The following is a 15,719-nucleotide window of genomic DNA, read 5'->3' as shown; positions in this document are numbered from 1 at the left end:
TTAGTTAATCCATTCCAAATTTGACCTACTATATTTAGTAGTTATGAATTCTTATCAACACCATATGAAGAAAAGATTAGCAATGCAAGAAGCAAGTAACCTTATGCATGTTGATTTAACAAAAAAAATGAATGTAGAGGTGAACAAACAACAGGTTACATGTGAGAAGTCACCTCTTTTTATACCAAAAGAATACAAAGAATGGTATGGTAGTCCTTCAATACAAAAAAATAACAACAATAAATAGAAAACTATAAGAACCACATAAACACTTGTTTTTTGCTTTAACTGTAATGCGTAATAAAATTATGTAAATCCTATCTCACTCACTTTCCCTCTCCCATTAAATAAGCAAATCATTTCATACAAGTGTATTATGCGGTTCTCGGTTTCTCTACTTAAAAACTGGTTTTGTATTCAACGCGCAACTACGTGGTATCCTACAAATACTTATCTTTGTTTCTCTCAATGTGATTTTCTCCTAGAGTGCTGAGAAACAGGATTTCCTTCAAACAAATCCAACACAGCATTTTCAAGATCTTCCACAGTGTACTTGATATAATTATCAGAAATATGATTCCTGAATCTCCCAAGAAACGATCGGTATGCTGGACTTAGCTTCTCCAGAATCGAAATCCTTAGCTCCTCACGAAGTTGTTCATCCGGTATCAACCATAACGCTTGAGTCCTGTGAACTTCATCAAAAATGGCATTAAACGATTTGAACCGCGCTCTCAACGCACTCTTCGAAACACCAGATGAGAAGCTTCCAGTTGAGTGTAACCCTTCATCTCTCAAACAATGCAACACCCCTATCCAAGTTGCGCGTTGGTGGTTTGTAGCCGCCTGCCGAAAAATCCTTGTAAGAGTTCTCAAGTAATTATCACCAATCATCTCCCGCAACTCCGACGAACCTTTGATCTTTTGAACAATGTAATGAACATTATTCATGATAAACAAATGAGCCAATGAATTATCCTTATAATGTTTAGATTTTCCTTCTAGATTCGAATGCAACAGTGTAATAATCCAAATTAGATGCAGCGCAAACGGCGATCGCCCTTCGTGCTCATCGAAATCCATATCCGGAGCACCAGAATCACAGTGTCGTGATCCGGTTGTAGGCTTCGAAACAATCAATTCACCTAGGGTTTGCTTGTAATCCGAAATCAAGCTTATGTAATTCATTACATATCTAGTTAACGGATGAATTGTACCTCCAGGAACTGGAACCCTAGAAGGTTCTCGAAGCACTGCATTCTCAAACTCGGATATCATTCCTCTAGCAGCCTCTACTAGTCTGGATAATATCTCCGGTGCCTGAATTCTAACCGATTCGGCTAGTTTCGAATCAAATACATCATCAATATCAGGCAACAAATCGAGTAACGAATCGTGTAAATCTAATATCTTAAACAGCTTCTCCGGTGATCTCCGGCTGATGCTAATCGCTTCCGCGAAATTAAACAGCTGATTCGCTGGAGATTTAACCGTTTCCATGAAACATGCATCATCTACAGCCGTTGATCCGAGATCTTCAAATATTTGTTTGCAGAGCTTCTTTTCGCTAGCGAAAAGTACTCTTATGCACGCTTTTGCAGCTACAATCCACTTACCGATTTTAGCATTCAACGCCTCCCATTCAAGTCGTTGAATATCGCCTATGCTGAGTTTTTCAACACCGAGCTTCTTGAAGCTTCCGTCAACAACGGATTTACGTACGCTTCCGTACACCTGAACGCACTCTCTGTGGTAACCAGCAGCGATCATACGTTCAGCGATGCAACGGAGATCTGCAATGCTTTCTGGAGGTAACAGATCTTGTTCGCGAATGCTGTTCATAGATCTACAGCTAGCGAACGTCACACTCCGTTCGTTACGGTCTGTAAACGAAGCGGAACTGATTCTGGAAATGGAGTCGTCTCTCTTTGAGTTATTGATATCGTTTTTCTCCGGTGAATCGCTCCGGCAACTGCTGGTTCTCGGAGTGGTTTTTGGAGTGAAAGAGATCGATTCGTTGCTCGTTTCGGTTTCTATAGGAGTTGAATTTGTGATGAGGATGTTGCGAAACTCGTCTTCGAGACGAGCCATTGCGATCTGGATTGCGTTGTTGAGTTTGTTTGAATGATCGTCTGAAAGTGTTGGTGAGTTGATGGATATTAGAATTTGATCTACGGCTTGTAAGTAACGTTTAACTTCTTCGCGGTCGGATTCGAATATCATCCGGACTCCGGCGGCTTCTGACGCCGTGGTGTCCCACCGGAGGATGATTTGCTCGGCGGTGATGATGTCATTCTCCGGTGGTTCCATGACGGTGATGATTGATGAAGAAAGTTGTTTTTTTTTTTTTTTAAATATGGGAAGAGAGTTGGATGTGAGAGGCAAAATGTATAATTTGTTTCGATGTGAGAGGGATTAAGAAAATAACTAAAATACAAAATCATTCTGGATTAAATAAGTCGAGGGAATTTGTTACGATTTTAAAATGGATTTTTTAATGAAGGTATAATGTTTATTATAAATGTTGCATGTGGAGTGGTGGTAATTCACAGCTAAGCATTTTTGAAAAAAATAAGATTTACATTCATAAAAGATATTTATTTTTATAAGTACGTATTTATAACAATAAAATTAAATGTATTACTGATTCTGTGAACAATAAGATGAATTAGGCTGTTTTGGTGATGTGGAAAATGAAAAAAAGTGCATTATGTATTATGTAGGCATTACGTATTTTGTGTTTAGTAGTGTAGGTTTAAATTCTTGCTAGTGTAAGATTAGAAAAAATTGTTAAAAAAAAAACGTAGGTGTCATGTAGATAATTAGACTTTCATATTTTAGCATCTTCATCGTCTCACCTGCATCATTCAACGTCTCTCGCCCTACGCCTACTAGCACACCAATGCCCCACCCCCTGCGCCCTCGATGGTGCCCGTCTATGACGTTGTATAACGCCCAACGGCCACCTACGTGGTACCCCAACGACTCCCATAACAAATAGTCTTAGAATGAATTTCCTAAATCTTTTCAAGTTAAGAAATAAATGTTACTTCTAGATTATGAAGAACTAATAAAGGAAGTGAAGTTTCCTACTTCCTCGTCACAACTACTACCATCGCCACCCTTACCATAGTTGTCATCTGCCACCACTACAGTCATCGTCGCAACCCTAGCTATTACCACCAGACTCCAACTTTCTTAGAAATAAATATTTTATACTTTAGATGAAATAGTGTTTCATTTTTATAGTCTGTTAGGTAAACTCTTAAATGATTTTACAAAGACCACCTCTGAATTGATTAAAGGTAGAATATGTTTAGTTCACTTAAAAAATACTTCATAATGATTTATGAAACCTCTTAATAGGTAAATTTTAAAAACATGCTAACTAATTCAGATACTACCACTTAATCATTCAGGTATCTTGATGACTTAGAGCATTCACATTCAACCCCTCATTTTTACCCTATATTACACTAAAGATACTATTTTTTTCTCTCATTTTAATTAAATAATACGTTTTAATACCTTATTGTTACATTTTTTCTCTCTTTCACTCACAACCATTTTAAAAAATATATTAAAAAATTATAGGGGGTGAACAGTGTCCCCTAAAATTTACAGATGAAACAGTAAGAGGACCCGGGGTGGTCCATTATACCACCCCCATCACTCGTTCTCATCAACCATACACCACCGCCACTTCTTCTCATCACTCGTTGATTTGATAACGCGTCAACCCGCGTGATTGTTTGAGGGAAATTGTTGGGTTGTGAGGGAAATTGTTGGGTGTGGTGAGTGGTGCACATTTCCACTAAAATCCATCACTAGTGATAGAATAAAGCTTGATGACGTGACAGAACTTAATTGGATGTTATGAGTGATGATAAGTGATGACCACCTCTACTCCTAACATTTTCTTTCTCCACTACTCACAATCACTTAGCATCCACAATAGGTTGTTTTTTGGTATTTTTAAGGAGAGAGAAGATGATGTGCAGGAGAGAGGTAATGAGTTGGAAGAGAGAGAGAGAGTGTGTGAATATGTATGTGGTGAAGAATGAGAAAAAATGAGAGCATCTACAATAGAGATATTTTTTTGTGTTTTTAAGGAGAGAGGGTGTAAGGTGGAGGTGAGAGAATGTAGTGGTGTATGTGAGAAAAAAATGTATGGAATAAAGGTTTGTGAGTGTGATGTAGGAGAGAGGAGAGAGAAGATAAATATTTGATGGGTATTTTGTTTTTGAGAGCATTCACATCCAAGGCATCATATTCTCAGTGTGGTGTTTTTAAAATATAAAAAGTATAAAAAGTGATTGTGAGTGGAGGAGAGAGAAAATGTTACTGTTCATCTGTATATTTGGGGGGACACTGTTCACCCACTATAATTTTTTAATATATATTGAAAGTGGTTGTGAGTGAATGAGAGAGAAAAATATAATGATAAAGGTATAAAATATTATTTAATTGAAAAGGAGAGAGAAAAAGTATTTGTTTTTAGTGGAAATATATTGATATAGGAGTTGTTTTTTAGTAGAATGTATGTATAATTTTAGGGGGTTGGATGTGAATGCTCTAAGAGGGGGTAAGAGAGAGAAATTTATGGGCAGGAGAGAGGAGAGATAATAGAAAATTAGTGTTTTTATGGTTTGTAAAATGGTTTTGAGAGAGAAATAATCTTATTGGTTGGGCAAACACACACATGGCACTTAAAAACATCATCTAAAAACATCCTTATTGTGGATGCTCTTCCAACTTACAACTGCCTATAAGTCTACAACACATTTCATAAAATAAAAGCTCTCTTGAATAATTTGGTAGATTGGATGTAAATCCTCTTAACAGAAGATTATCAAACAAGCTCTCACTTTTGCATTGTGTACAATAGAATCATTACACCTTAACTATGATAAAAAATAATATTATTTCGTGATAAAAAAGAATATGACATCATATTGGTTTTCCCAGATTTATTGGGTTTCCTCCTGAATTGGTGTATAGGCATTATTGCCTAGTGGAGATGGATATGATCGGGTGGTTCTGCTGGTGGCACGATGATACTCCAGTAGTCCGTCAGTGATCCAAATTTGCCGTTCAAAAAAAAAAAAAAAAAAAAAAAAAATATTCATGATCCCACATGAATGTAAACATAGGTTATCGAGTGTATTAGTTGTCAAATTAATTAGGGTCCAGTTTAGATTCTGCTACTCCACGAGGCCGTGGACAGTATCTCTCTGAATCCGCTGTGCACGTGTGATGTACAGCTGCTTATTGCAATCTTTTTCATTACTTCCAAGCACTATTTCTTTATATTATCATCCAATTATTTTTCCAAAAATTTAAAATATGTCGGTTCAGATAAGTTTTTATCACTAGAAAAATCAAAAGAAAATTATAACTTTACTTTAACTTCACCAATCACCAACTGTTAGTATGCCATGAACGTATTAAAATTGTCTAGCTTTTCTTTTTTGAACAACCAAAGCTTAACAAGGAACTAAATCAACCCAACCCACAAAAAACTCCCCACCAATTACCAAACAACAAAACAAAAGGGACCAGGGGCCACCGAACCAACAGAAGGTCAGAACCCCCTCCCAACAGCCACCTAACCAAAATCAATCAAACTTATACCACTTCTCCTGAGTCACCCTGCAACCTTCGACCATTTAATCATCCACCAAAGAGTCTCTTCCTTAATGTCCTCCAGCATCTTTATTAGGGTGTAAGGGGTGCTCACCTAATAGGTGAGTCCCCCATCTTACACCTAACCAATCACATGGTGCCACGTCAATTCCCCTAATACACTCCCCTAATTCCCCTTTTTGATGGCGGCACTCACCTATTAGGTGAGTTCAAAATTATTATTTTTTTTTTTTGTTAAAATTATGGATGTTTAAAAATTTATATAAAAGACATTTCATTAAATTTAAAAAAAAATACATTCAAACTAGAAAAAAAAAAACACATTCAAACTAGAAAAAAAAAAAACACATTCAAACTAGAAAAAAAAATACATTCAAACTAGAAAAAAAAATACATTCAAACTAGAAATCGCATGGCCACCCGTACTTGTTAGCGATTTCTCGCTTTCGGGCGAGGATGACCGGCAACATACTTGGCGGAACATCGTCGTGCGGCTTAAGGAAGGTTTTCATATCTCGATCGAAATTGTAGTTTTTCATCGTCTCGAGTTGTGCCGATATGAGCTCGCGAGCCTCCGACTCTCTTTTTTTCCTCAATTCGATCGCCTCCAATTCTACCGCTTGCTTCGCTTCTTTCATGGCGGTGTACACTTTGAATTGTGCCGCCAACTCGGCCGAGCTTCCCTCGGACGATGTAGCTTGACGCTTGTCTCGCCGTTGTGGTCTTTGTGGCGAGGGATCTTCGTTCATATCCGGTATTGAAAAGTCTACGTCAACGGGCTTTCTTTTATGTGCCGAACCTTCACCTTCCTCGCCCATCAATGGGACTTGTGCCCATTTCTCGTGTTTTCGAACGACCTCCCACGCCTCGATGTGTTGAAAACCGCTTGGAAATCTCTCTTTAAATTCTTTTAACGCGATTTTCATCACGTCGAGATCTTGACATCCGCTTGCTCGTGTGCGATCCTACATGTTATAAAGTAAAAAAAATTATAAAGTGTTAAAAAACTATGAACTTAGGAAAAAAATAAAAAATATGCAACGTTAAAAAAAATATAATTTTTACCGCTTGTTGGTATAGGCCGTTGAAAAAGTTTATTTTCGAATGCATCGGGTTCCATTTAGACCGTACTTGATGAACGGTCCGGTTACTTCCACCGACACTTTTGTTAAAGTGCTCTAAAATTTTACCCCAAAAGCTTTCGCGACTTTGTTGATTGCCCTTTTTTTTGTTGGTAGAACAATGTACCCACGCCTTCGCCAACGCCTCTTCTTGTTCTTTTGTCCATTTTTCGCTCACCGTTTTCCCTTTTTTTTCTCGAGCCGCGTCTTCTTCGTTGCCCGCTTCTTCGTCCACATTATATTCATCTTCCTCGTCGTCGTCGCCCAAATTTTGAGTTTCGGGCACTACCTCATCGTCCTCGTCGTCGTAAACCGGTAGAGGACGTTCGACATTTCCTCGTGTACAAGGAACTTGTGGAGAACGATAAGCGTATGGGTCGAAGGCGGGGGATTGAGGAGGAGCGTCCATTGATAGCAAATTTTGAAAATAGCCGAAGTTGGGTTGTTGGGTGTTGTAAAACGAGGGGTGTGGAGGTTGTTGGAAATAAAACGGGGGTTGTGAAGTGTATCCGTAAGGGGGTTGTGGTTGAGCATTTGCACCGCTCGAACCATCTCGAGACGGTTTCGATACCCGCCCCTTATTTTTTTTCTTGGCCTCGCGGGGTCGGTTCTCCATTGCTCGGTGTATAAAAAATAAAAAGTGGATGGGGTTTGGTTGGAGAGTATAAAAAATAATGGTTGTGGTTGGAGAGTTTAAAAAAATATAGAGAATGAGATTGGTTGGAGAGTATAAAAAATAATGGTTGTGGTTTGGTATTTATATTAGTTTAAAAAAAACTTGAATTTTTTTTTTTTTTTTAATAATCCGACCGTTGTCAACGGTCTAATTTCCTCGATCCTCGCGAAATGTCATCGGTGAACACACACACAAAATGCACCCCGAATCGGGACCCCGCTTTGATGGCGGCGGTGTTCCCGATCGGGGAAGGGGCTCACCGAAGGGGCTTACCGCGTACGCCCCGGACACCCTTAAAGATTTGTTATTCAGTCGGAGCTGAATATTTCAGTCAACCGAAGACATGCCACCATAGCAGCCGCGCCCAGAAGCACTCAACACCATGGTTGCAAAAGTCGCTAGGCGCTCTCTAGTCGGTCGAGCGGGGAGTTGAGAGTACTCGGCCTAGGCGCAGAATACTCGGGGAGTACTCGGACGTGTTAAATTATAAAGAAATTAGTTTTCAGAAATTAAATATAAGTCAAATAACATAAATTTACTAATATTTAAAACAAAATACGTGAAAATAATATTCATTCTTTAATATGATAGGTATAGAATTTATGTTTTATTTTTTTTTAAGTCAAACTTGGCCCGAGTTGACCTACTAGATCCGATTCTGGTCGAGGTTGACTGCTTTTTATTGATCCGAGTAATTAGGCGGAGTTGAAGAAAGTCGTCTCGGTAGCCTACCTTGTAGCGACTACTCGAAGAGTACTCGGCCTTGAAGACCTTGTTTTACAACCATGCTCAACACATAGGTGGTTAACCGAATCCTGTCCGGCACCGCATCTAGTGGGGGACTTGGGTTGGGGCTTTGAGCGACAAGTGGCAAGCTGGTGGGGTCACATGGATGATGCGGGCTGGGTGTGGGTTGGCGTGGCCAGCCATGTGTCATTTTTATTTTTTTAAACTATTTAAATTTTATTTTAACTAAAACAGAATACTAAATATAATTTTTAAAAAACTGCAAATTAAATTAGGAAAAAAAAACTACTTAAAATAAAAAAAAGAAAAATAAATACTTCAAGATTCGACCATATCATATTTCTTTAAGATTTCTTGTTTTATCTTCAATGTCAATTCCAATTCTGGGCCGCTAAGGTGATCAATGTTCATGGCGAGAAATTTCATGTCCTCGCGTTTGTCTTTGTTATATGCTAGAATGACGTTCTTGATAAAGTCCGCCTCTATTTCACCGCTTCTTGGCGAAGTCCTCGCCTTATGGAAAAATCATTTAACGCGGTGACTTGTGTATTTATGTCACCCCACTTGGACGAGAGGCTATCATTTTCACAATACACCTCCTCGCTTCTCATTTGCGTGTGAAAAGATTTCTTAATTGAATCCCAAAAATGTTGGCGGTGTCGTGAATTCCCTATTCCAAAAAAAAAAATTAGGCGTTATAAAAAAATATATTAAAACTAAAAAAGTAATATTGTTATATAAAAAATACCTTCAATTGGATGTTGCGATTCGTTGATATAACATTTTGCCAAAACGGTTTATTCTTGTTGCGTCCACTTTAATTGTATTCGTTGAGCGGCCGCTATGGCTTTCTTCTCATCCGTTTTTTTTGTGACTTTTTTTTCGCGGGTTTTGATGACGAACCGCTCACGTCTTGCGGTTGTGTTTCGGGAACCGAATCGGGTTGGGAAAGGTTAATGACGGGAATAGATGATTCGTCGTATGGAAAATTCGTGTAAACACAGTTTCCTATGTACGACGCGGCGGCCGCTAGGTCGGGAAGCGGTGAGTAGATAAAAGGGCCACTAGGTCGGTTTGTTGGTTGACGGTTTTGTGACGGGCTAGGGTTCGGGGGTTCTTAGTATCCAAAAGGGTTGGTCGGGTCGTATCCACGGTTAAAAGAATGCATTGTAGAGGATGTGGGTTAAATTTATAAAAATATAGAGATAGAAGAAGTAGAGATGTAGAGAAAGTGGTAAAAATGTAAAAAAGGGGTAGTATTTATAGGTATTAAAAAAAATTTTATTTAACTAGCCGTTTGGCTAACGGTTACCCCCCAACAGTCGGATTTCCCCACCCAATCCCAGCTAGCCAGCTCACCCCGCCCCTTGCCCAACTCCGGGCTCCATAGCGACGCTGGCTGGGCAACGCCAAGTCAACGCTGGCACGGAGTGGGCTAGCCAGCGTTGGCTGGCTTCCCCTACCCCAATCCCCCGCAGTCTAATACACAGTCCATAACTTTTAGAGTTAAATGCCTGGTTGGTCCCTGTGGTTTTGCAAATATTGCAGACTTGGTCACAGTGGTTTAATAATTACACACTTGATCCTAGTGATTGTAATTTTTGCACTCGTGTGGTCCTTATCACTAACATCTGTTAAGTTTTCCAGTTAAGTCCATGTTAAATAACCAAAATACCCTTACTTATTAACAAAACCCACCAAATTATATAAGTTTTCACAGGTCTCTCTCTTCTCATACAAGCATCACAACCACAACCACTGAACACCCACCACCACCACCGTCTCATCTCCACCCCCGAACACCCACTACCACCGTCTCACTTCCGCCAATTCTCACCTCCACCCCCGAACACCAAAACGCCCACTAACATCGAAAGCCACCACCACAACCGAACACCTCCACCACCGAGCAGGCCACCACCACCGTTAACCACCACACCAGCCTCGTCTCCCCTGCTGCTTCATGATTCTGCGGGCTCCGACGAGAAACACCACTACCATCAAGATTCACGATTCACCCCCATTCGCCTGCCTTCGAAGAAAACCACAACCGTCTGATCTACTGTCAGATCTGAATATTCATCGCGTGATGTTGATGGGTGAAGTTTGGTGGGTGACCACCACATGGTATGTCCGCTAACGGTTCGGTGACTACCACCACTCATATGTCCTGTGACCACCACTTTTACGGCCTTTTTCAAGATCGATTTATGGCAAACGGTTGTTTGCTTCTGCCACTCGATTGGCTGCTTTGCTATGGGTTTGTCTTGCAGCAATCTTGTCGCTCTACTACTGATGATCCATCCTTTTTATTATAAATTTTGTTGGGTGTTGAGAACATTTAGTGTTAAAAGAAAGGAACTAAGTTTGGTGGGTGAAGTTTGATCTCAGATAGGTGGTATATTGTTTGGTGGGTGGAGTTTGATCTAAGATGGGGGAGAAGAAGATGATGGATGAGCCCATCTCTTTTTTGATTCTTTTTATTGCTCAGGGACAATTTAATAATTTCACAAAGACTTAACTGGAAATTTAACAAAAGTTAGTGTTAAGGACCATGCGAGTTTAAAAATTACAACCACTGGGACCAAGTGTGTAATTAGTAAACCATTAGGACCAAGTCTGCAATTTTCGCAAACCACAGGGACCAACAAGGCATTTAACTCTAACTTTTATGTTTTGATTTTTGCACATAGCAAAAAGATTCGGGAACCGATTACCCAAAATACCTCAGCGAGCCAGTTGTCCTTCCAGAATCTTACCAAGGCAGCCTTCCCCACCTGACAAAAGAATTTTTCGTCCCGAACAATGTTTCGCTTACCCAACTCCAAACCGATTTGCGCTATATCTCTCCAAACCCCTGAGGCCGACTTTAACATGGAAGAAAATCAGAGTAAAATTAAAACCACTAGTCAAATGCTTTGACTTTATTTTATTCCTAATAAAGTAACGTCTTTAATTTATTATTTAAATAATTAATTAGGGGTAAACAGAGCGGTTGTTGGGTGAAGGGCGGTGAACCCCTTCACTTGTCACACCCCAACCGATGGCGGAAAGATCGGAGTGAAACGAAATAGATTGCTCATCACACATAACACTATTTGCGACAATGTTTAATTCAAAACCGATTTCATATCATATCAATAATTGTTAAATACAACATGAAAATCAAGTACAACATTGAAAGATAATACAACAAAGTTCAACAAAAATAAAGTAAACTAATCTAGTAATTCAATATGTGTTTCTAAGGTCGTCCCTACTAGATTTCGTCATAATCATCATCATCAACCTACAACATGTTAAAAGTATAGTTCAACATAAAAAGCATTGGCGAGTACACGAGTTTTAAGTACATAGCATAAGTATAAAAAAATGTTTAAACGAATCCACATGGCAAACTATGTTATTCAAGATTAACGTAAATCTAGCACGTGATAAACAAGTCAAACCAAAGTTCATGCAAGTAAAAGATTCTTAACATAACCCAACGTTCACAGACGGTGCGTTACTCCTATAGTGCTATACATGTCAAGGGTAGGCTTGATCGAAGTTAATGACAGGTTCAATCACAAAACGAACTAACCTAGATAGACGTATCAAGTATAACATATGCATGCATGTATTGGATTGTTTGTGCATAAAGGTAGAGTTTAAGTGTTGTGATTTTAATAAGCTAACATGTTACACAAAAAAATGTGTAAAACGAAAATGGGTCAAGTGTACTCACATTTTTGCAAGCTTCAAACTTGATAATCCCGTGAAGAGCTGTTTGTTTGAAGTTGAAATCACCAAGTCACCCTACATGGGGAAACAAGGTGTGTAAGTTTATGGAATTGGAATGGAAGATTCAGACTTGGAATTTAAAGTATCAAAAGTATGTATACGAAAATAATATATAGTTTTAAGAGCTCGTTTATGACACCATATTAAGTGGTTTCATGGGTCCCAAATTGCCCATTGGAATCATAACAAGTAACTTAGAATCTTAGATATATTGGCCTAAGTTTATGACGAACAATTATGACTCGATTGTCATCATAAATTCAGCCATGTTTTATATAGATACGTAAAGTTTATATAATAATAACATCCTAAACTATGGCAAGCATGGAGGTAAAAACCTCATTATATGTAACACCCCAAAATTTATAAGAGATTATTTTGGTGTTAAGAGTTTAATTTAATTAGTTAATTTTAATAACTATGATATAAGTTATAAAGAATGAAACATTTATACTAGAATGACAATAAAAGTATGTACAAGGGCTGAAAGTGTAAATGTTATAATTAAAATAAGGAAAAAAAAAAACAAAACTCAGTGTTTTGTGTGGGGGTGTGGTCGCGAGAAAGGGCAGGGGCAAAGGAGAAACCCTTCTCCTTCATTCCAACACAAGAACTCAAGAAATTAAACCCGATTTAGGGCAAAATCGAATGCATGAGTCAAGATACCCTTTAATCTAAGTGTATTGAACATAAGGTGAGTTCAATTTTAAGTTTTGAAGCTTTTATTAAGTGGGTTTCGATTAATCAGTGAAAGTTGTATGAATCTGAGTTTGTATGTGAATTAATATCATCTTGTAGAATATGATTTATGCTCGAATTTGATTATGTTGAAAGATTAAAGTAAAACCCTCTTGTGCTAGTTACATGGTAAGATTATAGTGATTCTTAGATGATGAAACTTATGAGAAATTGAAAGATGAATGTGTGAGTGTTAGAGTTTTGGTAGATGTTCTTGATGTAGACTATGAAGCTATGTGAAATTGGTTGAAATTAATCAAGTGTGGTATGAATGGATAGATTATGCATAGAGCACATGTACATAGTGCTTAAAATATTGTATGCACGCCAAGTGTTCGATTAAATGCTTGAATAGTAAGTTTATAAATTTTGCAAAGTGTTATGCAATGCAAATTACATGTGAATGCAATAGTTATGTAGGTGAAGGGCATAGTTTAAAATGAGAATGGATTATGTGTACAATTGAAGTTAAAAAGGGTAAAAGTTGTATACAAGAAACCATTACGTTACGAACTCGCTAGTTGATGTGTTATGTACGGTAGTAATAAAGAATAATGATACGTATCCCTTGTATGCGTTAATAAACTAAGGAAAGTCAAATTTGCATGATTTGAAAGCCGAACGAATGAATGTATGTAAGCTAACCGTGTTATGATTGTGACGACATGTACGGATAGGAGTCATGTCATCAAGAGAACAAACAAGGAAGTGCAATGGGTTGGAGGTGAACACGGAAGCTATGTGCAAATTCGGACGCACGAGGTAAGTAAACTCCCAAACTCTATCTTTAATAGTAATGGAATTAATTGTATGATAATCGTTAAAGGTTATGTTGAAATTTGTTATTGAAGACGATATCAAATGAGTAGTATTAAGTAAGTGATTTCCATAATCACTTCTTAGTTTGTTTAAGCAATATAATGTTTTTAATTATTAAGTCATATGAAGTTGAGGTCAAATCAATGGGTTATTTTGATAAATCCAAGAACGGGTTGAATAATTCGTAGATGGATAATAAGCCGGACACGTATAAGTTAAGAAATTCCTTAACTCGGATGTTGGATTTCAAGTTCACATGATAGAATGTTAATTTACAATCATGTAGGAAGAAACGGGAGGTTAATCGAGTAAACGGTTTGAAAGTTACGCAAGTTTTAGCGTAAACGAACGAAACAAAGATGCAGGTGCCATAAATTACGCCCCAGGCCGAAATTTACGGCCTCCCCTGCATCAGAATCATGTTTGAGGCCGTAATCAGTACGTAGGTCGTACTGTAGGCCGTATTTTAGGCCGTATTTTACTGGGCAGACCGTAATTTACGTTCCCTGGAGGTTTGGGCGGTTTCCTTTTATTAGATTGTGACCAAATGTGCTAAACATGCGAATGGGTGGGATTTGTTTATAAGTAGTCTATTATCGGATGGTCATATGCATGACTAGGGAGGTGTGTTAATTAAGTTGAAGGGAATAGGATGATATGTAGGTATGAATAATTGGAGTCATGGCGAGTTAAATCGTATAAACTAGTATGCATGATGTGTACGGAAGATATATATATACATATATATATATATATGCATGTTCATAGTTATGCGAAAGGCGTACATTGTCTGATAGTTAAATAGATGTATATAAACGGTCGGTGTCATTTTTACGAAGATGTAGTACTTGAACATGTTGAGATTACGGGTTTGCTAACCAAGTTATTATTGAGTATGTTTGAAAGTGCAGGTTTATGTAGGTCGGACTTTCGAAGTGTTGATATAGAATTGAAACGATTGAATGTTGGAAGGATAATTGGGTGGAAGTAACTTATGCGGTTAGAATACGCTACGGACGTTTTAGTTTATACAATATTTTATGCTTGGTCGTCATCATCTACTAACGGGTGGGTTGTATGAAAATATATGTCATACCCATTTAATTGGGTAATCGAATGCGTAAGAAAAATGAAAGTACATACACGAATGGAACTAAAATGATGATTTTATAAGCAGATAAGTATATTGACTAACTTTTGAAGCTTTGTTGTTGAATGTAGGTAAATCCTCAATTTAGGCGACTTGGAGAATCGGAGCGAGCGCGTGTTCATGTTATATCATACCAAACGCTTCCGCTAGCTTGTCCAAATGTTTTTGGTCCAAAATTTGTTGTAATAGTTTTTAGTAGTATTTTGTTGAACAAATTGTAGAATTGTATCTAGATTGATTCTGATTAAAACAGGGGTATGCTCGTTTTACGGACGGGTCATGTCCACATTTTGTTAAAATTAATGCATATGTTTTTGATATCATCGTTTTAAATTGCGAAAAGTTGGACACTCTTAAGAAATTTTTATTTTTCTAGTGTCCCTTAGTCATCTTTTATTAGACGCAAACGCGGACGTTACAAGTTGGTATCAGAGCCTAGGTTTGAGGGATTCGAGCAAGAGTATCAGTGCTTGAACTCAAACCGATGACTCGCGCAAAAGTGTGCTCGCTCCGAGATCGCCAATGAGGTAATGTTTAAGTTAAACAAATTGCAAGTGTGTCTATTATGTGTATGACAAAAATAATAGATAAATATGTGGGGAGGTTAAATGAGAAGTTTCAGGTGTTGTAGAGTCGAAACGGACTAGAAGGAAACGAACAAAAGCGCCCAAAACCAACCTGCAACGTTTCTGCACAACGAAAGGCTGTCGCCGACGGGTTACCTCCTGTCGCCGACGCCACCCCACCTGCAGAAGCCTTACCCTCCTGTCTACGGGTAATATGGCCGACGCCATATTTAGAAGCCCGTCGCCGACGGGTTAGCAAGCCGTCGCCGACGGCTTGTGTAATTCAGCCCCCAAAAATTTTAAGATTTTCCAAATTTTTATTTAACGGTACTTCCCGGGAGTCCGAATTATGGTTTTGTCGAGTCATTATGAGACGAATTAAGTATGTAAGGGTTAAATAGGTAATGGCAATGGTATAAAACCATTAAACGTTGAATGAAATGTACACAAGGATATGAAATAAACGACGAATG

General features: G+C 38.3%; 1 protein-coding gene across 1 annotated transcript; it reads right to left on the bottom strand.

Annotated features, from left to right (window-relative positions):
• Positions 1 to 254: 254 nt before the first annotated feature.
• On the bottom strand, positions 255 to 2,439 carry LOC110894174 (exocyst complex component EXO70A1). Its single transcript, XM_022141365.2, has one exon. The coding sequence runs from the start codon at positions 2,308 to 2,310 to the stop codon at positions 466 to 468; it is 1,845 nt and encodes a 614-aa protein (XP_021997057.1). The 5' UTR covers positions 2,311 to 2,439; the 3' UTR covers positions 255 to 465.
• Positions 2,440 to 15,719: the final 13,280 nt, after the last annotated feature.

The sequence above is a fragment of the Helianthus annuus genome, chromosome 12 (assembly GCF_002127325.2).
Source record: "Helianthus annuus cultivar XRQ/B chromosome 12, HanXRQr2.0-SUNRISE, whole genome shotgun sequence".
NCBI classification, from domain to species: Eukaryota; Viridiplantae; Streptophyta; class Magnoliopsida; order Asterales; family Asteraceae; genus Helianthus; species Helianthus annuus.
Note: the sequence above shows the minus strand (reverse complement) of the source record. Positions and strands in the feature narration are given on the sequence as shown.

Coding starts and splice junctions, on each gene's coding strand:
- LOC110894174 (XM_022141365.2), bottom strand. CDS start 2,310: ATGGAACCACCGGAGAATGACATCATCACCGCCGAGCAAATCATCCTC.